The following is a 27,852-nucleotide window of genomic DNA, read 5'->3' on the forward strand; positions in this document are numbered from 1 at the left end:
GGCAGTTCTTAGCCATGTTGAAAGATAGTGCCCACCAGACGTATTCAAGAACACCAGTATCTCTTTATCCTAAAATAATTCTACCTTAGATGGTGCCAAAATAGTCATGTGAGCTTAAAAAAATGGATTAAAATTAAGGTCATCATTTACCCTCAGTGGGCTGTAATATTTCAGCATTTCTACATAATTCAATACCAGAGATGTTAACAAAGTTGTTTGTGATGTGACATTGTAGACAAATCGTCTGAGCAGACTCTTGACAGTGGTAGTGATAGGAACCAGGGGTCACAATGTCTACAGTGCAAATTTAACCATTTTAATTGCTATTCAAAACAAGCAGTGAACCTCACAGTGCCTCCTCCAGCTAGAACCACACCTTGCATATAGTCCTTAAAGGGTTCCTGAGGTCAACGATGAACACAACGCCTAGCATCATTCACACACAGGCAGAAACGAGATTCATCTGAGCAGATAACATGTTTCCAGTCATTAACAGTCCATTTTTTGTGTTTCTTCACCCACTGTAACCAATTTTGTGAGCAGAAGTGAGTAAAGGCCTCTTGTGTGCCACATGTTCATGGTATGCAGTTCCCTGCGGTGTGATCTTTCAGAAATTGGTTTTGAAGGACCTGCGTTCACTTATAGAAGCAATTCTTGCCTGGAAGCAAAGCAATTTTTATTCATTAGCCGTGAAACACGCCGGCGGTTCACAATTCTGACAAGAATTTCCTGTAGACTGGGATTTTTGCCACTGGTGGTAGACCTGTATGACCATACGCTTCCATACACCTGCAAATTCAGCTACTTCCTTCACACTATGGCTGCTGGCATGCCCAGATGCAGTCACTCCTTTTTGCCAATCTTTAACATCTGCTTTGCGACCCATTTTCCACACATCAAACAAGACATTCACTGCACTGTACCACCTCTCCTCAATCTACAAATCCCGTCGCAAACCCCACAGGCATTTGTAGCCTGATCATACTCGCGCAACACCATCTGCAGAAGCCTGAAGTTACTATCACCTCAAACATGCAAGGTGACAATTTTTTTGTCCGGGGAGCTTACACATGTCTTCTGATTTGTGTTTGTATGTAATGTTGGTGATGGTGTAGCAGTGATAAATATGAAAAATATGTTTTCTTTTGATAACGTTTCTCTTACAGCATTCGCCAGGTACCTCTCCACCATGAATGTATTTAAAAAATAAAATATGTTTTAGGCCAAAATGTTGACGCAAAACTTTCATTAAACGGTGTCTAAGGCATCAAGCAGCGTATTCATATTACATACTTAAAGACAACTGGTTTATCAACAATGTACCATTTCACACCAAAGTATTCTAAATCACATTGTTTACTTCGCAACAACTGAATTATGCAGAGGTTTTGAAAATAGGTGGAACTTTCCTTTAAGCTCCAAGTCCTGTGACACATCAAATGCCACCCGTGCCGCTCCAAACAAAAGCCTTCTGATGGTAGCACTCTCTACAGCTGGAATCCTCTTGAATATTGCTGGTCAAAACAAGCTTTCAAAGACAAAAAATCAACAACAAGCTCAAACAACAACAGTCTCACAACTGCTTTTTTATGGTCTGTCTCATGTTAACTACCGTTATACACCCAGTCAATGATTACACTCATATATGGCCTCAATCTTTGTAAGTAGTTCAATCCAATATTGTGTTTACAGTTCACACAAATGACTGGCTAAAGGTAATCAAGCAAGAGAAAACAAAGCTCCTTCTCCTTGCAGCCTTGTTTCACACTAAAAGCAGCGCAACGTTCTATGTTATACGTGAGCAAGAATAAGTACTGGTGATGATTGAGTGTGCTTGAACCAGTGGGTGTGCGAGAGTCTCTCTTGTGCTTGGAGTGCATTTTCATTATCAGTCGTTAAGAGGCATTGTTACTGTGTGAGGGCTCTCGTCTTCTCTTCTGTACAACTTCAGAACAACTCTGTGTGAGCAGAGGAGTGAACAGGATGGTTAGAGAGGAGGAAAAAAAATGAAAAAGCCTTTCATGTTGTTTGTTTCCGACAGTTCGGCGGCCTCCAGTTTCCAATTTTTGAACCCTTACTGTGACTATACCACCAGTGTGAGAGGGAACGGCTGCAGAACATGAATACACAAAGCTCTGCAACACGTTTTTGGAGGCATTAGCCATGTCTTAATGCTTAACCTTTAATCTTGAGCCAAAAAGGCATCCATTTCTCTCTTTTAATCTACACTTCTCCTTCATAAAGAGATGCAGTGTGGTCCAAACACCTGAGACCACTGGTGAAAATGCTTCTATTTTGTATTCCTGTCTAATTTAATACCAAGTTTTTTAATTACAAATTCTATTACCAGCATAATGATTTGGGTGAAACGGAGAATCTTTGAATGTTTACATTAATTTCAGAATTTTCAGAATTTAGTATTTGGTGTGTCCACCTTTTGCTTTAAGCTCAAGCTGGCGTGCACTCCATAAGTTTGTGAAAAAGCTTCTGATCAGTAGATCAAATCCACCTGATAGTCATGTGTACATGTGTTTCAATGGAAGGAATAAAAAAAAATGTATGTTTTATTACAAAGGCCTTAACATGGTCACGTCACCAATATTCTTCAATTAGAATAGTGACCTACAACCACAATTCCCAAAAAGTTGGTACAATGTGTAAAATGCTAATAGAAACAAAAAGCAGTAATCAGTAAATTTAGTTTGACCTGCATTAAATTTAAAACAGTACAAAAACACAATATTTAATGTTTAATGTTTTGAACTTCAGTCATTTTTGTAAATATATACTAATATAATAATTGTTTGGAGACTGAAGACACAAACTGATTCAGTTTTTAAAATGGAATTTTTTACCATTTGTCTGTTACACAAGTCTTTAGCTATGCAACCATATGGGGCCTTTGATGTTGTATTTTGAGCTTAATAAGGCATATTTTCAAAAAAGACAGACAGTTCTGGACTGTAGGCAGGTCAGTCTAATGCCTGCACTCTCTAATTACGCAGCCACGCTGTTGTGAAATGCAGAACGTGACTCAGTTTTTTCATATTGAAATGAGTATGGACATCTCTGAAGAAGATGTCATCTAGAAGGCAGAATATGTTGCTCCAAAATGTGTTTAGCATTAATGATGCGCAACTTATCCACTAACACCCGCCATCCTATGACAGACATGGATTTTAAACTTTATGCTGGTAGCAATCTGGATGGTCTTTTTCTTCTTTAGCCCAGTGAACATGACATCCATCATTTCCATAAATAATCCATAAGATTGACTCGTCAGACCACAATACATGTTTCCATGTAAGATCAAGGGCATTCAGTTGTGGTTTTCGGCTTTGCCCTTTACACACAGACATTTTTCCAGATTCCCTAAATTTTTCAAGGATATTATGCACCGTAGAGGGTGAAATACCTAAAACACTTGCAATTGCTCACTGCCTAATGTTGTTTTTAAACTACTAGGTTTTTTGCTGATGCATTTTATGCTAAATGGCGAGCCTTGGCTCATCCTTGCTTATAAAACACCAGATCTTTCCTGGATGCTCCTTTTATATCCAAACATGATTGCATCACCTGCGTGAGATGTTTTTTCAAGCTATTTGGCAGGCAACGGGTCACCTGTGCTCTTTTTATTTATGTGTTTCAACTGCTTATGAATTATTTATATGGTTTCAGACCTACTTTATAAACCATTAATAAACAAAATTTAAACTATTAAGGACATTGTATTTGCAAAATGGTATTAGACATTAGACAATGCAGCGTTCAATTTGATGTAAAGTCAAATCTTGGGAACAATGTGCAGTATTAACAATGTGCTCGTAGAACTTGGGGGTGTTCAACATTTCAAAATGTTATACAACAATGGCAGCAATAACAAGGCAATTTTTAAAAAGTCTAAATAACTAGAGTGGTGGCAGTGGGGTAGGCGGGGTCACAGGATTTTACCAAATTCTACAGGTTTCCAATCACACACTTCCATATTTCTATTAGAATTACGTTGACAACTATGAACCTTATGAACAAGAGCAAACATCAAACAATAAAGAGAGCATTGTGTTTCATTGTCCTTTTCTATTTTTACCCAAATTTTTTCTCCCCAATTTAGTCGTCTCCAATTCCACCCGCTAGTTAGGACTCCCCCAATCACACGATGCTATCAACGCTAGGAGGGTGAAGGCTAACACAGGCTTCCTCCGAGACCTGTGAAGCCAACCACCGCTTCTTTTCGAACTGCCGCTCACGCAACGTCACTGGACAGCCGAACGCGCTCGGAGGAAAGCGCCAACCGCCAGATCTGTTACGTCAGCTAACAGACGCCTGCGCTGACTAGCATCGCGCTGAGTGATGGGGGGAGAAGGAGGGGCCATCCTACCCACCCAGAGAGAGCGAGGCCAATTGTGCTCTCTCGGACTCCCGGCTACGGATGGCTGTAGCATCACCAGGGATCGAACTCGCGATCTCCTGATGATAGGGCCAACGCTTAGACGGTTGCGCCACTCGGGATCATTGTCCTTTTCTAAGGTACAGGGACAGTACTGTCTGAGGTACTACACTGTACTGTACAAAGCAGCAGATACAGACCAGGTTGAGATATGCTGGAGTATTCCTTTAACCCCATCAGACCCAAGGTATGGTCAGCAATACACTTAGAGAACTCCAGCGTGGGCCCTTTAATTGCAATCGATCAGATGGACCATATGTAGCAAAAAGAGATTAGGTTAAATAACACTACTACTGTCACTGTACCACATCCCACCTAACCCCTGTCCAGTTATGCTGTCTTTGAGTTCTCGACCACAGATGGCGCAGCTGTGAAGACTAAAATGTTGGCACAAAGGTCACTCACCTTTCCTCCTCTTCAGAAGTCTGAAAAAGTAATGTGTAGCACCTGTGCTTAGAAACAGCCTTGATTTTCACTTGTATCCTTGACCACAAAGTCCCTAAAACATCAAAAAACACCCCACATACTTAAAATCTGACTATATTTCTTTTCTATATTTCATTTAAATTGTCATAACTGTTCTTTGTTTGAAATTTTAAAACTTCTAAAACAGACGGATGCTATTGGTAAGTTACCTCGGCTAACATTGCTAGTCCAGCCTTTTTCAGCTCATATATTTCAGCTTGAAAACAGTGAGATTGTAAGGAGGTAGTAAATGGATGCCAACCTGGATGCTTTAATTCATTCAAATTCAAATTCAAATGATATGAATAGAGTATAAAAATGAACCTGAACCTGGCTTTTATTGGCTCTCCCTTCCAGCATTCTACAGTAGCACTGCTACATGACGCGGCACAGTGTGCGGGAGCAGTGTTCCCTCCTGCACACATTTCAGCTGCAAAGTAAGTCCCAAACTCTTATGAAACAACCAGGTCTAGTTAGACATGCTGCCATCTTTCTGAATGGAAACTTTTATTTATCTCTAGAAAAAATAAAGAGTTTATTGTTTAAAATATGACGTTTCTATTTTTTCATAAAGATACCCAAACCATACTGTTACCATGGCCCAAAAACCGTGATACACACCGTATCGTACTGTACCATAACTTCTGAAGCTACAAGACACTCATTAATATACAATAGTATGTAAAAGTTTGGGCACCCCGGTCAAATTGTTTTGTTGATTTTCTAAGTGAACATAAGTGAACACATCCTCTACACAGAACACACTTTTGCACATTTTAATGCACAGTAAATTGCACATTTTAATTCAGCAACACACTGTTTATTTGCTGAATTTTCAATGCTATATAACAAAATAAAATAAGGCCTGTGTAAAACTATTTATATTTAATTTTATATTCTATCTCCAATATGTTAAACTCAGCAAAAAACAAGAAACAAAAAAATAGGCATTCAAATTTGCAGAAAACCCCACATTTAAGTGTGTTCTTTGTAGAGGATGTGAACTTATTTTCACTTAGAAAATCAACAAAATGTCATTTGACTGAAGGTGTTCAATATTTGGACTGTATGTCATTAATGCTGATGTTAAGAACGATACAGAAAGTAAAGAATATGAGCAAAATGTTTTAGAAAAAACACTTTAGAAAAAGCACTTTCTTGACCTGCAAGCAAAACTCCATTTGCTAAAGCATTTAACTCCTGAGAATTTGCTCCCAGCTCAAGAATGTCAGATCTGCACATTCAACAGAGGCACCGGGAGATGAAGTGTTCATTTTGCTTTCCATATTGAGCTCTAAATCGTCTGAGGTCACATGGTGAGAGGGAGAGGTTGGCTATGAGGTGAAACAGTCAGATAGAGGTGATGCACTTCAAATATACCACCTCAACCTTCTGAAACCATGCAGGGAGGCGGTCCTTGTTCCTCTAGCGACAGTGGTTATCACTGAGTTTTTTCCAATGTCCTTTTTCGTCACCACACTGAGACCCCTCACAAGCATGGTTGCAGGCAACCACCCATATTGTTTGCCTGAGCACAAAAAATGTGGTTTGGTATGAAATCAATTGCACAGTGACTGGAGCAACACTGTATTGCTTGTCTCCAAGTCTGACAGGACTGTTCGGTTCTGTATTGACTACAGAAAAGTCAATGCAGTGTCTAAATTCGAGGCCTATTTAATGCCACATGTTGATGAGCTGCTTGATCGGTTTGGTGCAGCTTGCTTTTACATGACATTGGATTTAACCAAGGGTTACTCTCCTTGAGTAGATCACCTTGACTCCAGTATCCTGCAAAAAGATGGCTTTCCACTCTCATTTGGTTTACGCCAATTTATCACGCTCCCGTGCGGGTTGTAAGTATCCTTTACTAGCTGTTATTAAGCTTGTATGGTCATTTTTAGTCATGTGCATGAATTAGTTTCACTTTTGCAGACACAGTTTAGTTCACAGTTGTAGTGAGTTATTCAGTTGTAGCTATTCAGTTATTCAGTTATTTAGCTATTAGCATTTTGTTAATGAGCTTGTAGCGCTGCTTTGTGTTTGTAGGACATTAGAGAGGACATTACTGTGGTATATGTGATCTGTGCCTCGAGTCAGTGAGCGTTATGTCACTCTGTTCGCTTTATAGCCACAGACACTCTCATGAAGACAGTTCAGTCCTCTGCAACCCTGAGCTCTGACAGGAACTCCAGACTGACCCACACCTACACTGTTAGAAATAAAGATTCTGTGCAGGTACATTTTTTGTTCAACAAGGTACAAACAATGTAAATGCACCCTCAAAGGTACAACAGTGGTTTTAAGGTCCAGTTGTGTACCTTACATAAGTTTTCACAGATTAAAAGTACCTATTTGTGCCAAAAAAAAAACAGAACAATAAAATAAAAAGCCTGAAGACGAGATGGGGTGTGTGGAGTCATTTAGAAAATATAATTTTAATGGATTATGATACAGTTATGTAGTATTGGGACACCTGTGTCTTACATGTACAGGAGTTTTTATGACATTCTATTCTAAATCCATAGGCATTAACATGATTTGGTCCCTGCTTTGCAGCTATAACAGCTTCTACTCTTCTGGGAAGCTTTCCACAAAATTTTTGAGTGTGTGGGATTTTTTTGCCCATAACTCCAGAAGAGTATTAGTGACGTCAGACACTGATGTTGAACGAGAGGGCCTGACTCACAATCTCCATTCTAGTTCATCCCAAAGGAGTTTAGCTTAGGGCTCTGTGAGGGCCAGTCAAGTTCTTCCACACCAGACTCACCCAGCCAGGCCTTTATGGACCTTGCTTTGTGCACTGGGGCTCAGTCATGCTGGAACAGAAAAGGGTCTTTCCCCAAACTGTTCCCACAAAGTCAGAAGCACAAAATTGTCCAAAATGCCTAGTTATGCTGAAATATTAAGATTTCTCTTCACTGGAACTAAGAGGCCTAGGCAAGCCCCTGAAAAACAGCCCCATAGCATCATCCCTCCTCTACCGAACCTTACACTTGGCACAATGCAGTCAGGCAGATAAATTCTCCTGGCAGTTGTCCATCAGACTGCCAGATAGACAAGCGTGATTCGTCACTCCACAGAATACGTTTCATTGCTCCAGAGTCCAGTGGCAGCACACTTTACACAACTCCCCACATCACCTGGCATTATGTATTTTGATCTTAGGCTTGTGTGTAGCTACTCGGCCATGGAAACTCATTTCATGAAGCTCCTAACGCACGATTATTTTGCTGATGTTACTTCCACAAGCAATTTGGAACTCTTTAGTGCGTGATTTAACAGAGGATAGGCACTGTACGCTTCAGCACTTGACGGCCCCGCTCTGTGAGTTTATTGCTTCATGGCTAAGCTGTTGTAGTCCCTAGGTGCACTTACAAATGACAGGGGCAGATCTAGCAGGACAAACTGACTTATGGCAGAGGCAGAGGTGGCCTCCTATGACAGTGCCCTGTTTAAGTGATTCATTACACACACACAAGAATGTGTTGTGTACTATGTATTATGTTTATTTTATTTTATGAATGTTATACATATGTATCATGGCAATATAGATAATTATGGTATATAAGGAGTAACGGGGGTATTCAGCAAGAAGGATGTCTGTGTGGGACTGTTAAACTGTAAAAGGTTTGGGAACCACTGATTTCTAGCAATGACTGGCAGCGGCACATGAAGCATTTGAGGGCCATCCTGAAGCCCTTGAGACAAGCTGAGCTTGTAGCCAAACCGAGGAAGTGTGCAATTAGACTGCTCGAGGAAAAGTATCTTGGCTTCCACTTGTGTCATAGACAGGTATGTCCCCAAATTGCCAGTAATTGCAGTCTGCCTGAGACCCATGACCAAAAAGGAGGTGAGACAGTTCCTGGGGCTGGCTGGCTATTATCAAAGGTTTGTACCTGTTTATTTGGACATCACCAGCCTGCTGACTTATCTCACTAAAAAGGGAGCACCAGAACTGGTCCAGTGGATGAAGCAGTGCCTACAGACTTTTACACTAATGAAGTCCTCTCTGGGGCCCCTACTGCTGCATTCTCCTGACTTCTCTCTCCCCTTCTCTCTCCTGCAGACTGATGCATAGGACAGAGCACTGGGGGCCAATTTGTCGCAGGTGGTGGAGGGGCAGGACTGTCCGGTGATGTACACTGGTAGGAGTGGGTGGTCCTCACTCTCCATTACTATCTGCTAGAGCCACTGTTCAGACCACACCTCACTCCAGTGGCTCCACTGCATGAAGGATGTCATCGCACAAATCACCTGCTGGCATCTGACCTTAGAGCTCTTTAAATTTGAGGTGTTCCACAGAGGGCTCAGATGGTGGTGACTGACTTCCTCTTTTGTCCAGGGTGAGGGTGTGGGCAGTGGGTTTGGCTGCATGCTGGATAGAGTTGGGCGGTGGGAATATGTGGAGGTGAGAGCATGGTCGATGTCACTTGTTGGATGGAGAGCCCGTCACAGCCAATAGACTGTGATTTTCAGCTGTGTGTTGTTTCTGGCAGCCTAAATATATTCCTGTCTTCTCTCAAGTAGGCTGTTGGAGATGAGCGAGAGATGACCACATGCAGAGCTAGTTTACACCTGTAGACTACGCGACTGAAATGTCACAGCCAAATGAGCCCTACTTTAGTTACTTGAGCTGCAAAGCTAAGCACACTTCTGTTGATTGTAAATAAAAGAAAGCTCTGTCTCTCACTTCTGCCTCCAGTGTCCTCAATCCTCTCACACAAGCCAGCCAAATCACAGATCGCATCTCAAAGTACAGGTCCCCAGGTAAAACTAATCCAGCTCAAATAAGGCTTAATTTGACCCGCTGTTCAGTATGATATATACAGGAGAGACAAGGTTGCCTCGCAACTGAAAGACAGAGAAGAAAAAAGGCAGAGAGAGAGAGAGAGAGATGCAACGACAGGGCTAGAATGGCACTTTATTTACTTCAAGAAGTGGAATGCGTTTAGAGTGAGGCTCAGCCAGACATTTCAACAGTGCCAGATGACAGTACCGTACAATAGAGCTCAAAACTAGGCCATAACCTGACACTTGGCAACCCTGGGCGTCTCTATGGGAAACTCTACATTCCTCTGTGGGAAAAATCAACAGTGTTTTTGAAAGCTGTCAAAGTCTTCCAGACTTGATATGTTTTGTCCAGTGTACATTCCCCTGCTGAATGTCACTGGATTCCCCTAATTATGGAGTCATTATGGATGAATTCAAATGTGAATATTGCTGCATGCCATCTAACACTGCTGTGCATTGAACTGACATCATAAGACTGGCATCCTCACCAAAATACCCCCATACAAACCAGCAAGTCAAATGTGGTGGTTATGTTGCTTTTACAGCACAAGTCTACAGTTTGACTGTGGTGTTTTTATATAATAGTGCTGAAGTACAACATTTACTTAATGTTATTTCAATGCACAGGATTGTTAGCTTGCTTGTAGCATGAAAATCAGAGGATCCAATGACATTTGGCAACAAATTTACATAGGACAAAACGTATAGGCTTTGGCAGGGGTGAAATTGGGCCAGTGTGCACCAGAGCAGATCTCTGGCACCTTTGTGTTGTATGAATAGCAAACAGAGCTGAACTCCAGTACTGTAATCTAATGGAAGCTTCTTAAAATCCATTTAACTGTGATATAAACCATATTCACACACAGATAAAGTCCAAACACATTCACACACCCCGTCCCTCCAAATTTTTTAGGCACTGCATGTTTAAGTGGCATGTCCTCTTCTTGTTCTTACAGTCATGTCAGTACATTGTGAATCCTTCCTGCTGTTTCAGATTAGGTGGCATAATGGTTTACAGCAGTTCATTTTGCTAGTTTATGGGCTTCAGTGTGATTTTCATCTTTGTCAAAAAAGAATCAAAGGATATTATTTTGACGCCTGGCAAACTAGGAATACTACAAAACCAGCAAATTAAATAAATTAATTCCGACAAAAAACAGGTAGGTTTTTAGTTTTAATTACATTTTCATAATATCAGTGCTGAACACTCCATATATTACCACATACACTGAACAGTATTGTTGCTGCATTGTTGACACCCATGGGAAAAATACCAATGAACCCCTTGGCTTTAGAGAATTTTTGTTTACCACAGGATGCCAAATGACTTCAGAGGTCTATTATATTAAACCAGCACCCCAAAGTGCTAATATGGCTAATTGGGCCCCACTAGCAGAACGCTAATTGGTACAGTAGATTTAACTGTTAAGCTATTGCCAACAATCCCCTTGTTGTAGGAATTCTAGTAAAAATGCTGCTGCATTTTGTGGCTTTACAACCAAAACCCACTCTTTGCACTTGGTGTTTTATAGCAAAGCCTTTGTTTACTTTGTGTTTGACCCCAGTCTTGAACGCCGACCTACTGTTCTTCAATTTCCTGCAACATGAATACAGATGTGCTATCTTGCCATAACTAGCACACTGCAGACTTCAGAACGAACGCTTTTCCCCAGGATGGAACAACAGATGCGCCTCTTATCCACCAATCGGCCCTTTTTCATTTGCGCAACCTGACGACTTGAGCGGCATCAATTCTGCAGTCACGAATGTTGTGGACAGTCTGTCCATAACATTCGTGACTGCTATCACAAAACGCAACCTTCTATGAAATGATCCAAGGCTAACGATTTGTTGCTATAGATACAGCCCCGTCATCACGCTCTAAAAGCTACCTTTCTCTGATACATTAGAAGTCAATTTTACCTCATTATAATAATTACAGTCTACTCCAAATCAGGTGTTTTCTGAATGAGATATTGAAATAATCCCTTTCCTGCACGTTAAGGTTATCTTACTCTCGACAACTGGTAAAAGCATTTTTTTCCACTCTCTCCCATTTGCTCACTGCAAACAAGGTTACCGTGTCGCCACTGGTAACAGAAGTAGCTCTTAAATGTTCTTTTTTTTAAGGTGCATTAGCTGAAGTAAAGGGCTGAGGCCACAGAAGGAAGAGCCTTAAATGGACTCAGAGACACACAGCTCTGTTACAAACGGACTTCTCAATGCATTTTAAACATCTGGCCTGAAAGACTGAATGTCTCTAGGTGACTTTGAAGTGCGTATGTACAATTAAAGCATACGGTGCACTTGCTTAACGTTTCTGTGGAGAGAATACTGAAGTGCTGATTATCATTTCAACATGTCAGGAGACGACCTCTAAGTTTAAGAGCCATCTCAATGACATTCAAACTCAAACCGAGCACTATTTTCTGGTTTCTAATAGATTTAGGAGTGAATGGCTAAGACAGAGTCATCAAGGTGGCTTAAAAAGGTACATTAGTGAAACTGAGAACTGATGCAATAACAGGAGCAGCAAGAAGAAGTCTACAAGATTATACCTACTCAAAGTTAGCACTTAGTGCGCTGTCTAACCACAAACAGCTTATGTCAAGTTGCTGAAGATATGGCACTGTTTTTAAAATTACACATTTAAGAAATGCCTTTAGGCCTCTGAAGTTGTGCCGCCACATTATAGTTGCTGACATGCCCATATAAGGAGGTCTAGGGTCCAATCCCATTTCACCCTTGCCCTACCACTTAGCCCTACCCCTCCGTTTTGCGCATTCTCGCCTAGAAGTAGGGTGTTAGGGCTACATGGCACATTCCAAATGCAGTGCTATGAGCAACCAAACAAACCCACAAATGTGAGTATTTTCTCTGTTAAAAAAATTATGATGACCATTGTATTATCTTAGTTTAATGTCATTTCACTGTATTATGGTCCTTTTCTTCATAATAAGCATAAACATGGCTAGTAATATGCTGATGTCTCGGTAGCTAGCTAGCTAAATTTCCCGTTAAAGCTTAAATGGGGCAACAGTTAGCTATATTCTGGCACCTCAGCAATCAGAAATGCTGCACCATTTAAGGTGGAATGGGAAAATTTAAACGAGAAGCTGGTGAATAGCTGTCTTCAGCTTCGTATCACTGGAGAATTAGCGGTGGGCGATAATAAATAATTGTTGCATCCCCCTGTTTGAAGGCATATGATTCCCAAAATGTAACTAAAGATCAGCAGCGAGGTTGCTGAACTTTACCCTCCTCTGCTATCAGTGCAGACTGGCAGGGTCGCCTACAGAGCAGTGCTAGTAGCTGTTAATGAAGTAATGTTTTTTTTATTTGAGGGTCCCATTTCGTAGGGGAAGATTTCAACCACTACAACTTGTAACTCAGTTCCAAGGGGCAAGGTGACCCTTGAAAACATAAGGGAGGGGTAAACATAATAAACAGGATTGGGCCTAGGTCTAAGCAGGTTTTCACAGCATATGATTAACAAAAATGATAAAAGTAGATATGTTTTGTCATGTGTGCCTTTACCTTTGAACAACACTGGATTATCTGAATTATGAGGTTGTTTACTAATCAAAATATGGATATTGCAACATGCAAGCTAACACTGCTGAGCATAGAATTGTCAAGATAAGACTGACAACCTGACCACAGTACCCCACACAAACCGGCAAGCTTTGCCAAAAGTGGTAGGCTTTGGCAGTCAAAGCCTACAGTTTGTGGGTTGTCTGGTGTTGTTACAGAAAAGAGTGGAAGTACAGCATGCCGTGTCGTGATGTGCGACATCCAAAAATTTGAAACAACTGGTTTTAACCCTTGTGTGGTGTTGATGTTTTTCTTACTCAGTGGTCTGGTGGACCCACTGCATTACTTTTTTTTTTTTTATCACAACCATAACAATTTATGTAAAAACACCAGATGTTTAAAATGTCACAAGTGGCCAGAGTAGGGTTCTCCTTTAGCAGCTGTACCAAGTCAGCAGCCTGTCCATGTTGTCCACCCTCACATACACACACATATACAAACACCTACAGACACACGCACACACTAACAGCAGGCCATGTAGGAGGAGATCAGAGTGAAGGACACAGCACCTCCACATTTTATTCCCCACGGGTTCATCCAAACACGTGTAATTTAAATGTGTAGGGGGTGAACAGTGTGAAGGCACTGAAAATGTGTTATTTTATATGTTATATGTGTTGTAAGGCCAAGGAATCATAATAAATCGCATCATTTTTTCTTTTGGTAAACAATGAAAATGGGTCCCACAGACCCCAACACTGCACAAGCGTTAATGAAAGCAGGCACATTGACACTGACTGTTCAATTTTTTAGCATGTCACAGTGCGTCACTCAGCATTTTACCATTACTGCATTAAATTAAAGTCATTTTGAGATGACAGGAAGCCATATTAGATGACATGTGACTTGAAGGCAACTAGAAAATAAGACAAATCATAATGATATACTCCCTCAGCTAACTGGCCTAGACCTTTTTTCCATCTCATATCTTTCAGTTTGCAAACAGTAGGTCTGTGCCAAACATTAAAATATTTTGCAAGTTTTATGTCCTTAAATTTATACAAGTTGAATGTAAAATGACAGGCATGCAAAGCTTGTCTACAAGTCTATTTTTTTATTTTGATTAATTAATATCATACAGAACACAGAACACATGAAAGAAGAGACAAGATCATATGAACTCAATTATATGAAAAAAAAGAAGACAGAAACAAGAACTGCTACTCTTACCTTTCTCTTTGAGCGTTCAGATTTCTTGGACATGTTCTTGATTTTTTTATGAAGATGATACAATACCTAGAAATAGAAGGAAATTCATAGTTGAACATTTTCAAGTCGCAATTTCTTACAGAAGTTTCTTGCAAGGGTGAAGGGTCTTTTGGAGATTAGCAGCTGGTTCAAAGCAGCACTTTGGCAATAAGTCTCCTACCAAATGGAATGGATTTAAGTTAAAACACCCTTTAATTCTACATTTTTGCACTCAGAAAATTAAAGGAACGGCTCTCCATTTGGCAAGTAAAGCTGACATGAATAACTTCTTTTTTCTTTAGATAATATTCACAATGTCACCATTGTGCTAGATCTTTAAGAGCTGGATGCATCATTTTACAACATCAATATAAATCTGTTGACATTTTTGTGCCCTCGTCTTTCCTGTACAATAAAGTCACAAATATGAAATTCAGTGGTGTTCCATCAGCACCTGTAAATTCCAAAATAATATATCTTATGATTAGTAGTGCAATCTGGTATGTTTGCCTTTGCTCTATCTATCCGCTTTACATATTGGAAGCTGTGAGGCTAAAAAACCGAACATTGGTAGGCACTTCAAAATTGATCTGCAGTATCTTATACACTTTATGGACAAAAGTATTGGGACACCTACACATATGTCTGTCAAGACTGACAGGCTATGTGCTTATCTTTATCCGCCTGTTAACAATGGGGCCTTCTGCCCAATGACGGCTGGGATAGGCTCCAGCTCCCCGTGTGACTCCCAGAAGGATAAGCGGCTTACAAGATGTGTGTGTGTTTGTGTTTGTGTGTTAGCAATGGGTGTGGCTGAAACACCTGAACTCAATAATTAGGAGGGATGTGCCCAATACTTTTGTCCATATAGTGTACTTGGCACTTGGTGGTAAAACTGACATGAATAACTACGATACATACCAACTTGGGAAGTAATGCAATACATATTACAGTGTTATGTAATCAGTATACAAAACAAGTAGCTTTATTCCATTACTAGAAACAAAAAATCAGATTACAGATGCAGTACTGTGCAGAAGAGGTCACTCTTCATTTATCTAATTTCCAGTCACAATGGCCATTAAGTACAAGCTATTCGTTTTTCAGGACATATTTCCAAGAAGATTAGATATAATACAATCCACTTGCATAAGGGTGAGAAATGAATAACATACTTAATGGCCTACAGAAATAACATTTATGAATTTAAGCATGGTCTCTAACTTTTGCACAGTACTGTACATTATAAAAATAGCGTAAATCTATGAATAGAGTAGCAAGATTATATTAAAACCACTCTTGATTTTCTTGCCTGTAGTCAATGCTAACTTTTACTCTGTTTTTGTTTTTTAATTGTCATTTAATTATATGACTTTAAATAGACAAATAATCCAAAAGTAACAGAAACTGATCAAAATGGTCATTCTTTGGATTAGGTTATACAACCCCATTTCCAAAAAAGTTGGGATGCTGTGCAAAATGTAAATAAAAACAAAATGCAATGATGTGCAAATCATTTAAGCCCTATGTTTAATTAATAATAGTACAAAGACAACAAATCAAATGTTAAAACTGAGAAATGTTACTGTTTTTTGAAAAACATATGCCCAATTTGAATTTAATGCCAACAACATGTTTCAAAAAAGTTGGGACAGGGGCAACAAAAGACTGGAAAAATGCTAAAAAAAACCTGCACATGGCATGGGTGTCTTGCACAACTGTGAAGGCACCATTGATGCTGAATGAAATATGTTTCAGCAAGACAATGTCAAACCACATTCTGCACATATTACAACAGCATGGCTCCATAGTAAAAGAGTCGGGGTGCTAAACTGTTATCTCTGCACTGTTTTCAATTAAATATAGGGTTTACATGATTTGCATATCATTGCATTCTATTTTTTTTTCTTTGCATTTTGCACAGCGTCCCAACTATAGGAAATGGTGTTGTACATTTTTAGCAGGTAAATGCTGAATCTGTAACCTGTACCTGTAACCTTCCAAACACTGTACAGTAAAAACAAGTCACTGGATTGAGACCGTAATGCGTTATGTATATTTTCTCCTGTCCATTTTTGCTGTTTATAAGATTTCAAGCAATACTTAGTGCTGTGGCTTTTAATAGCAGAGTCATGACATTCCTGGTCCTCACGTAAAGGCTTTCATTTTCTGTGACTGTGTATGGAAATGGCGTAACAATATAATGACACAGTTATGTGTATTGGCTCTGATTCTTAATAAAGTGAGTTTCATTTTGCTGTTTATGCAATAGAGCAGGCTGGAGTAGATTGTGGATGTTGTTTTGTTCTATGTATCTAAGTGACCGAACCACCCAACACACGATTAATCAACTGAGAGCAACGTTATTTATCACTACATTGTTGACGGGAGTTATATCATGTCACTGTATACAGGAAATATATCAAGTGCCAAGACAGTTACTGCAGAACATCTTTTTAAGTGCTCACCTCTCCTCAACTGGCCTCACTTGGTCAAGTCATGTCACAGCATTACCTGCGTTTTGTCTATACCAGAGCTACAGTGTGAGTTACCATAACATGCTATGGCACTTATAACTGGAAAGTATTATAACAATCTTATGTCAACTAAAATCTATGCCACTTCAGATTCTTGATATCGACTCAAGATCAAAAATTGATCAAAGCGGCCTTTATACCAGGTGGAGAGTTAAAAGCCATTATAAATGTTCTGTAGGTTTATGTAAGTCTGTAAAGAGGTCTTATGTAGGTGTCATGTAGTCTAGCAGGATGTTGTAGAAAAAATGTATTAGGCATTTCACAAGACATACACATTGGAATTTCATGAATGTTCTGCTGTTCTTGCCTTGTTTTTATTCAGCTGCTGTAAACTAGTTGTTATCAGTTGGTGTTTGAAATTTCAAGGGTGTGAACCTGGCAGTGCGGCCTTTACACCACACTCTCAGAAAAACTGCACCTTTCAAGGTGCAGATGTTCTCACTGCAGTGAGAGCCTCAAGGCTATTTGTTCAGTACCTTTTGTTAGAGAACATAAATATACTAAATGTCTTTGCAGTTATTAATTACTTAAGTTGAACTGACTGCGAACACTCCTGGCTTTTTATTTGTGTTTCTAAAGAACAAAAGACTGGCCACCCCAGAGTCTAAACCTCAACATAATTAAATGACTGAGATTACTTGAAATATGAGAAGCAAGAAATGCAGACAGTGGAATGGATGCTGTAAAAAGGCCATGGGTGGACACATTAAAGTCTGAAAAAGTTGATATTATATTCAGCTCTTGAGGTTCCTGTGTAATTTTCTGTTAATTATGTGTTTCTGTCTTTTGACTCTGACTCTGAACATTCTTAGCTTTTTATTTATGTTTCTCCTTAAAGATCTTAAGTTGTGAAAAGGCACAAACATGCACCTTCCCCTAGGAAAGTGAATGTAGTCTACCTTTGTACATGTAGCCTACCTCAAATAAGTTACACAATTGGACTTTAAGGACCCGCTTGTACCTTTGGATATAGGTTGTACACTTTTTTAAAAAAGATGGTTCTTCAAGCGTCCTTTAGTAGGTTCAGTGGTTCTATACAGAACACATCTGCATGCTTAAATGGTTCTTTGCATGGTGAAACTGTTCTTCAGATTGCTGGAGAATGTGAAATTCTATATAGAACCGTAGCACCAAAAAGGGTTCCAAATGGTTCTTTTAGTGTTCATGGCTCTATATAGAGCCACTGTCTTTACCAAAGAACCCTTGAAGAACCATTCTTTAAGAGTTTATACTAACATATAAATAAGTTTACATATAGGACTGTGCAAAGTCTCTGCCCTTTTATTTATTAATTTAAAGTCTAATTCCAGTAAACAATGGACAGTTAGATATAAGATAACCCACTTACATAAAGCCCCCTAAAGGGTTCAAGGGACAAAACGGGACTTCCAACAACCATGCAAGAGTGAAAGTTAAAGTGAGGAAACAGTGTTTCTAAAAGTTTCTAAAATTGAAATGTAAAAAAAAAGAATAAAAGACAGAGAAAATGGGACTCCTAACAACTATGTAAGACCTGGTAGACCATCAAAACTGTCACCATCAGATAAACCGTACTTAAAGCTCTCCGTGATGAGAGAAAATCAAGCTCCACTCTTGCTTCAGATCTGAAAAAACCCTTTTCTTCCTTCCACTGTGGAAAGAGGACAACTCAGCACTATGAGTCTGAAAGGATGTGTAGCTGTCAAGAAGCTGTTGCTAAGAAAAGGAAACAGACAAAAAAAGGAAAAATGTACACTAGAACACCGAAACTGGACATCTGAGATGTGGATTAAGGTTTTATTGACCGATGAATTACAAACTACAACCAACTTCTAAGACTGAACTTTGGAGGTGTGGAAAAATATCGCTGCAGATCTCTGAAAAACTGAAAGCAAGCCTCCTGAAAAGAACGGAAGCTATAACGAAGTAAGGAGTGGACACACTTAATACTGAACAAAATTATATTATATTAAGTTGCTGAAGCTTCTCTGTCATGTTTTGTTCCTAATGCTGGAAAATGCAATGCACAAACTTGTACTTAATGACCGTTTTGACTGGAAATTCAGTGAGTGAAGAGTGGTCTCTGACTTTTGCAGAGTACTGTAGTTTGTATCTTGGTAAAGAAAAATGTACATTTACAGTATGCACAGTGTAAAATGCTGTGCATTTCTTTTAAAAATTAATCTTGACCACCATGCTGAGCTTCTTCCACTTTGTGTTAATCAAATGCTTCTAAAAATATAAATTTCTAATTATTTATTGGTTTGGACATTTTGACTTTTAAACAGTAAAGAACCTTTACATTATGTGGAGGTTCTTTTAACTGTAAAAGGTTCTTCAGATACACCTCATTTAAAAGTGGTTCTTTTATGGCCTCACTCCGAATTGAATGATTTGATACCCTGCCTAGTACAGACAAGACTAATCTATCCGAACTGTGGGGATAATGAATTTATAATACAATATCAGATACTTGCTTTTAACTTTGACCGCAGCTGCTGACTGTCGTTGTTGTATAGGTGTCAAACTACAGGCATACATGGACTCTGTGAAAGTAGCAGTGTTGTGTAGGCGTATGTGCTCATTAAGTCTTTTTCCTCTCTGAAAGCTTAGGGCCAAAGGCTAATGTATATCACTGGCTAAAACAGCAGTTACAGAGTCCAGTTCACTTGAGTTAGAATAAGTTCTTTTACAGTTTGAAAGTCTATTGCTTTTGTAAGACAAGTACTGGAACAACATTTCACCTCTGTAAAGCAATTCACATACAGCTAAAGCTGGTGAGTCTATATATACATGGATAACTGTTTCAAATTACTTGCAGATGATAACGTGAAAATGTAAATGAATCCATATGGATTTTTACTCCTACAGAGTTGGCAATTATTGAGCTTTACTCTTGTGATCTCACTGTGCAAGTTGAAAATCAGCAGGATTGAAATGCTTTCATATCTAAACTAAAATTACAGAACTACAAATTATAATTACAAGCAAAGTAGCAAGAAAGAACAAATTAAAATTTAAATATCCACACAGTGGTGCTCTAGTTTCTCTTAACAACGACTGTAGTCCAACCATAAGCATAAATAGCAGTAAATAGGAAAAATCCCTAGTTTGGAAGTTATTGAAAGCCCATCAATGCCAGGTAGAGCTCTATTTATGGCAGCAGTATGCCAAAATTTTGGCTTAGTAACTCAAAATAATGACTAAAGGCTTGTCTTACAATACTGACTTTATATGTTAAAATAATGACTTAACATCTCAAAAAAATGACTTGTTATGCCAAATTAATAACTTCATTACATAACATTTAAAAACATTTAAAAAGTAAAAATCCCAGGTAGCCCAGGTAGAAAAGAAAAAACTTTATTTTCTGTCACAAGATATTGACTTAGTATGTTGAAATAATGACTTAGTATCACAAACTAATGACTCAGTATCTTGTAATAATGGCTTGTTATCCACAATTATTTACTTACTTTCTTGAAATGTAAGAACTCATTATTTCAATGCAGCAAGTAAGAATCTAAATACAAAAGTTGGCACGCTGGGCAGAATGTAAATAAAAATAGAATGCAATGATATGAAAATCATGCAAACCATATTTTTAAAAGAAAATACTACAAAGACAACATATCAAATGTTGAAACTGGAAAAAGTTATTGTTTTTTAAAAAATATATGCACAACTTGTATTTGATGCCAACAACACGTTCCAAAAAAAGTTGGGACGGGGGAATGTTTACCACTGTGTTTTATCATCTCTTCTTTTAACAACACTCTATAAGTGTTTGAAAACTAGGTAGACCAATTGCTGTAGTTTTGAAAGTGAAATGTTTTCCTGTTCTTGTTTGATACAGCATTTTAGCTGCTCAACAGTTCGGGGTCTCTTTTGTCATATTTTTCATTTCATAATGCGCCAAATGTTTTCAGTGGGTGACAGGTCTGAACTGCAGGCAGGCCAGTTTAGCACCCGGACGCTTTTATTACGGAGCCACGCTGCTTTAATGTGTGCAGAATGTGGTTTGGCATTGTCTTGCTGAAAAAATCAAGGCCGTCCCTGGAAGAGACGTCATCTGGATGGCAACATATGTTGCCAAAACTTGTATATATCATTCAGCATTAATTGTGCCTTCACAGATGTGCCAGTCACCCATGCCATGTGCACTAATGCACCCCTATACCATCATGAATACTGGGTTTTGAACTGTGCGCTGATAACAAGCTGAGTGGTCTTTAGCCCGGAGGACATAGTGTCCATGATTTCCCAAAAGAATTTCAAATGTTGATTTGTCAGACCACAGGACACTTCTCCACTTCCCCTCAGTCCATTTTAAAAGAGCTCAGGCCCAGAGAAGGCGGTGGCATTTCTGGATCCTGATTATAGATGGTTTCTACTTTGCGTTTTAGAGTTTTAACCTGCAACTGTGGAAGCAGTGACGTACTGTTTTCACAGACAGTGGTTTTCAGAAGTGTGCATGCAATGGTTTCCACTACAGAATCATGTCTGTTTTTAATGCAGTGTCACCTGAGGGCCCAAAGTTCACGGCCAGCAAATACTGTTTTTTGGCCTTGTCCCTTGCATACATAGATTTCTCCAGATTCTCTGAATCGTTAACATTATTATGTACGATAGATGATGAAAAGCAAAAGTTCTTTGACATTTTACACTGAGAAACGTTACTTGAATTGTTGCACAACAATTGCATTCTTCAATTGTTGAACCCCTCCCCATCTTTATTTCTGAAACTCTCAGCTTCTCTGGGATGCTTTTAATACCCAATCATGTTACTGACCTGTTGTCAATCAACCACCAGGTGTTTTTTTTTTTTGCATTACACGACTTTACCAGCTTTTTGTTGCCCCTGTCCTAACTTTTTTGGAACATGTTGTTGGCATCAAATTCAAAATGGTCATATATTTTTCAAAAAACAATAAAATTTCTTAGTTTCAACTTTTGATACATTGTCTTTGTACTATTTTCGATGAAACAAAGGGGTTTAAATGATTTGCACATCATTGCATTTTGTTTTTATTTATGTTTTGCGTCCTAACTTTGAGGTTGTAAATTACATCATTATTACAAGATACTAAGTCAATATTTCATGAAAATTTGTCAAATTTTAAGATATTACGTCAGTATATTTTGACATTCGGCCACCAGTAACAGTAAAGATAAAACACAAGTGATTTTTTTCTGTGGGTCATACAGTAACTGTATGTGCATTTCCCCACTGGAACACTGTGTTTGCTTATTTGGCTGACATGCCTGCTTTATAAGAACACGCTGGAATTTTTCAAATAAATCTCTCTGCCTACACCTGTTCTGTACAATAGTTGTGATGTGTTTCCATGTACCCAGAAAAAAAAACACATAAACCCACTGAGTCAAACCAGCATCTGTCCATTTATTAGAGTTTTACAATTCTAAATGGGTTTCAGTTAAAGGGGTTGGCTAACTATAGTAAAATGCATCAAGTATATTGCCTGTGGTAATAGATCCATGTGGCAGACTGAAAAGTGGTCGAGTATTTCTTTAATAAACTTCTAAAGAACAGGTGGCCAGTGTGCAGTTAAGGGTGGCTTTTACACACAGCAATTGCCAGACTTAGCTAGTTTTATTTTTATTTTAAAAAAGCTAAAACCTGGGCAAAAGTGTGAAATATTCATGCTGGATAAAAGACTGAAATGGCATTAAACACTGCTAGGCCCTCTACTTCTACTACAATGTAGCCTCTATGGTTGAAGAGCACATATCATGGAAAACAGTGTCATCAGTTTTTAAATAAAAGAGTCTGATCTGAAGCAAAACATTCAAACCCCTTACAGTCCATATATAACACATTTAGAATCCACTACTTTTGTGATGTCATGAAAACCAAACCATTTTACATATTCAAAATGTGAACATTCTTGGCCAACATATGCTTTGGATGTTGTGTTGATTTTCTATGTGAAAATAAGTGAACACATCTTCTACAGGGTAAAAACTTAATTACTGCATTTTTCTGCTAATTTTAAGGCACAATAACTATACCTTAGTGGGAAAACATGTAGGATAAGGGCCCTTCAACATTAACCAGCGGTTAGCAAAGCTAAAAACAAAGCGGCCAGAAAGCCACAGTGAGCTGATGTTTTCACAACATTTGTTTGTTACTCTCTATAGATGTTACATCACTCTGTGACAGTGTGAAGGAGTACTTCTTCACTCTAGCAACTCTGTAGATCCATTAGCGCTGTTTCACATCTTTAAAGACACCTTCCTCTGCGGGGACGGGGGGCGAGCAGCTGCCTTTCCACCAGCATTTGTCAAACAACACTAGTTGTTAATGTCCCTATACACCGATCAGCCATTACATCAAAACCACCTCCTTGTTTCTACACTCATTGTCCATTTTATCAGCTCCACTTACTATATAGGTGCACTTTGTAGTTCTACAATTACAGACTCTAGTCCATCTGTTTCTCTGCTTACTTTGTTAGCCACTGTTCTTTAACGGTCAGGGCCCCTACAGGACCACCACAGTGCAGGTATTATTTGGGTGGTGGATCATTCTCAGCGCTGCAGTGACACTAATGTGGTGATGGCGGGTAGATCAGACACAGCAGTACTGCTGGAGTTTTTAAACAGTGTGTCCACTCACTGTCCACTCTATTAGACACTCCTGCCTTGTTGGTCCACCTTGTAGATGTAAAGTTAGAGATGATAGCTCATCTGCTGCTGCACAGTTTGTGTTGGTCATCCTCCATCAGTGGTCACAGGTTTTTGGCTGATGGACTATTATTAGTCCAGCAGCGCTGCTGTATCTGATCTACTCGTACCAGCACAACACACACTAACACACCACCACAATATCAGCGTCAATGCAGTGTTGAGAATGATCCACCACCCAAATAATACCTGCCCTGTGGTGGTCCTGGCCTTTGAAGAACAGGGTAAAAGGGGGCTAACAACGTATGCAAAGAAACAGATGGACTACAGTCTGTAACTGTAGAACTACAAAGTGTACATATAAGGTAAGTGGATAAAATGGACAGTGATTGTAGAAACAAGGAGGTGGTTTTAATGTTATGGCTGCTCGGTATATACACCCCTCTCTCAGAGTAGCAACACGAGTCATAAATAGCCAGAAGTCAGGAGCTCAGCTGTTTCAGCATGCTGGCGAAGGTGCAGGTATGTGTACGCTCACTGTGCGTAAAGTGCTCATTTTGGAGAGACCCTTTCTGATGACTAGAGGAGGGTAAAAAGGCTAAAAGCACCAGAAAGTGCATGTACTGCTATTTCATGCTCAAGTAGAAGTGAAAGTAGCAAGCAAATAATAGGAGTGCACTGGACCTTCTTGGTACATCCAGCATCCACCAGCTTTGGTGCTAGTCATCTTTTTTGGGCATTTTGGACAAAAAAATATGATGCTAATGCTCAAAAAAGAGAGATTTCTACAACAGCAAAGCAGTCCAGGTGCTTAAATATAAAGGACTAAAACCGAACTGAGTAAAAAGCAGCTTCTTTTCTTCACAAATATACTCACAATTATTATCTAAAAAACACTCAATAAAGCACAAATCAAAGTGCACCTGACCCTTGTGTGGTGTTGACATTTTTGCTTGTTGTCTGGTGGATCCACTGCATTGTTTTTTTTAAATCAATGCAGCCATAGCAATTTATGTAAATATACCAGATGTTTAAAATATCACCAGTGGCCAGCGTAGAGTTCTCCTTTAGCAGCTGTAGCCAGTCAGCAGCCTGTCCATGTTGTTCACACACACACACACATATACAAACACATACACACACAGACACACACACTAACAGCAGGCCATGTAGGAGGAGAACAGAGTGAAGGGACACAGCACCTCCACACTTTTATTCCCTGTGGGTTCACCTCAGCACCACAGGTGTAATATAAATGTGTAGGGGGTGAACAGAGTGAAGATACTGAAAATGTGTTATTTTATATGTTCTTAACAGAAAATGAGCAAAAGCCAAGGAATCTGAGGTTGAAACAATAAATTGCATCATTTTTTATTTTAGTAAACAGTGAAAATGGGTCCCACAGACCCCAACACCACACAAGGGTTAACTGAGGGAAAGGAGCTCATTACTGTATGTCTATGCTCGTAATTCTGCATTAAAACACTCCATGGTCCAGGACTGCTTTCCAAACGTTATGCTTTTTGATAGTGGACCTGCTGTCATAAGCCTCTGTTTGGCCTTTGGCAAGCTGTACTTAAGATGCAAGCAAGTTACATAAGCTGCACTGTCAACTGCACACTTAAAAAAGATGGTTCCTAAATTGTTCTTTAATAAAGGAAATGATTCTGTTTAGTTCTTTATAGGACCATTTAATGCTTAGATGTTTCTCTGTACAATGAAATGGTTCTTCGGATTGACAGAGGATGTTTTGTATACTGTTCTACATAGAACATTTTTGAAAATGGCTCCATATAATACTTAAAAGGGTTCTGCCACTATTACAAGCTTGACATCATAACAATAGCAGAACGCTTTTTGGTACTATATAGAACTATTTTCTAAAAGGTTCTATGTAGTGCCATATATAACACATTCTCTGTCAGTCTAAGGAACCATTTTACCCTGCAAGAAACCATTAAACATGAAAGGGTTCTATATAGAACTTATGGCTCTAAATAGAACCACTGCCTTTACTAAAGAACCCTTAAGGAACTTTTTAAGTAGGTGTATTATACTGTGCATATGCATATGTTGTATATGGTTCTACATAGAACTTTCTTGAAAATGGCTCTATATAGTACTAGAAAGGGTTCTGCCACTGTTACAAGCTTGACATCATAACTATAGAAGAACCTTTTTGGTGCTATATAGAACCATTTTCAATAGGATTCTATGTAGAACCATCTACAACACATTATCAGTTTATCTGAAGAACTATTTCACCATGCAAAAAAACATTTAGGCATGAAATAGTTCTATATATAACTTGTGGTTCTAAATAGAACTACTGCCTTTACTATCTTTTTTAGGTGGGTATGTTCCGCTGTGCGTATGCATATGCATATGTTGTATATTGGTCTACACAGAACATTTTTAAAAATTGCTCTATATAGTGCTAAAAGGGATTCTGCTATTGTTACAAGTTTGACACAATAAAAGAACCCTTTTTGGTGCTATATAGAACCATGTCCAATTCATTCTCCATCAGTCTGAGGAACCATTTCACCATGCAAAGAACCATTTAAGCATGCAGATGGCTCTACATACAGTTCAGAGTTCTAAACAAAACTATTCCCTTTACTGAAGAACCCTTGAAGACCCATCTTTCTTAAGTGTGCTCATGTCCACTCTCTTTTGGAAACAGGCTCCACAGAGCTGACCAACTTTTTTCCCAAACAGGCGCAAGTCTTACCTTGGCATAGCAGCATGTGATCAGAAGCAAGGGCAGGAGGTAGCCGATGACCAGAATGGTCACTTTGTAGGTTTGCCTGGCCACGCGCTCGCTCCAGATCTCCCAACAGAACGAGCTGTTGGGCGCGTCCGGGTGGTCCGTTACGACCTGGTGCTGCGCTACGGGCACGGCGAAGATGAGCGAGAGCAGCCAGATGAGCCAGACGCCGAGCAGGGCGTTCCTGCGGTTCCTTATGCACGGGGACTTCTTGGAGAGCACCACGGCCACGTAGCGGTCCACGGACATAGCGACGAGCGTGAAGATGCTGACCAGCATGGTCACCGTGACGAAGTAGTGAACGGACTTGCACAAGAAGGCGCCGAAGATCCACTCAGGCAGCGAGTAGATGGTGGCTTGGAATGGCACGCAGAAGAGGAGGAAGGACAGATCTGCGATGCTGAGGTTGAGGATGAAGATGTTGGTGGTGCTCCTCGAGCGCCCTGACTTGATCCTGCCAATGACCACCATGACCAGCGCGTTCCCGACGATGCCCAAGAAGAAGATGCATCCGAATATGACTGGCACGAGCACGACCTCCGGGCCCAGAGGGTCTTCTTTAACGGTGTGGTTGGCGTCCGCTGGCTCGTGGGACCAAAACAGCGTCTCGTTTCTGGACAAGCCCATGATTTCTGGCATCACTTGGAACAAGGAGGCATCAGTCCGGGAGAAAGTGAGAAATGTGGGCAGGGGGGTCTGTGTGGGGAGGCGGGGGGTGGTGAGAGTTATGTGCAGCTCGCTTTTCTCATAATCAGCTCCAGAACTCCACTTCACTTCACTCCACGCCTGGTGTGCGCGCAGAACGCGGGTTCATCTCAGGCAGACTGGGCATCGCGCGCTGCTGCTCCTCGGCGTGGTGAGTCCGTCCGCGCCGCTGTGCTGCTGAAGAGGACTCCGAATGTTGTGCATGCGTAAAAGTGGAGCTGCGAGCGTCTCCAGACCGCGCAGCGAGCCGCGCATCAGCGACGGGAGAGTTTGCTTCCCTCACCATCGACTCAGGCACATCACGTGGAACTCAAGTGCGCTCTGACACGCCAGCGCGACCCTTTAACCGAGTTTCTAACTGCTGAATTCTCCTCAGAAACAACGCTGGAGTTCCGTTGACTTGAACTTTAGACGCTTTCAGACGCCTTCCATCCATAAAACAAGGACCTGCAACCGTCGCTCAATTTATCTTCCTAGGGGACAAGGTACAAACAAAGTGGCTCGGCTGACCAATAGGAGGATATAATTGGTCACGTGTATGGAAAGCGGTCCATATACAACCCATGTGTCAAAAAGGGCCAAATCACATTATTGTTAGTTTTCTTATTATTTTCTTTAGTTGTCTTATTATCCCCGTTTTACCCTGAGATACACTACATCTCCCAGCATGCACTGCAACATAGTTCAAGCAAACAGTTAGTTAAAAAAAACTACCTGAAACAATTTCT

The 27,852-nt window shown here is 39.9% G+C and overlaps 1 protein-coding gene across 1 annotated transcript in view; it reads right to left on the reverse strand.

The window, feature by feature from the left end:
- The window catches only part of galr1b (galanin receptor 1b), a 78,893-nt gene extending 51,319 nt beyond the window's left edge, over positions 1-27,574 (reverse strand). Inside the window, exons 1-2 of the mRNA XM_036584155.1 lie at positions 26,384-27,574; positions 14,468-14,533 (exon numbers count right to left, since the gene is read on the reverse strand). Of these exons, the coding sequence (XP_036440048.1) occupies positions 14,468-14,533; positions 26,384-27,058 (741 nt within the window). The 5' untranslated portion in view covers positions 27,059-27,574. The remainder of the gene's footprint in view (positions 1-14,467; positions 14,534-26,383) is intronic.
- Positions 27,575-27,852: the final 278 nt, after the last annotated feature.

This window comes from Colossoma macropomum, unplaced genomic scaffold (genome assembly GCF_904425465.1).
Source record: "Colossoma macropomum unplaced genomic scaffold, Colossoma_macropomum, whole genome shotgun sequence".
Classification (NCBI taxonomy): Eukaryota; Metazoa; Chordata; class Actinopteri; order Characiformes; family Serrasalmidae; genus Colossoma; species Colossoma macropomum.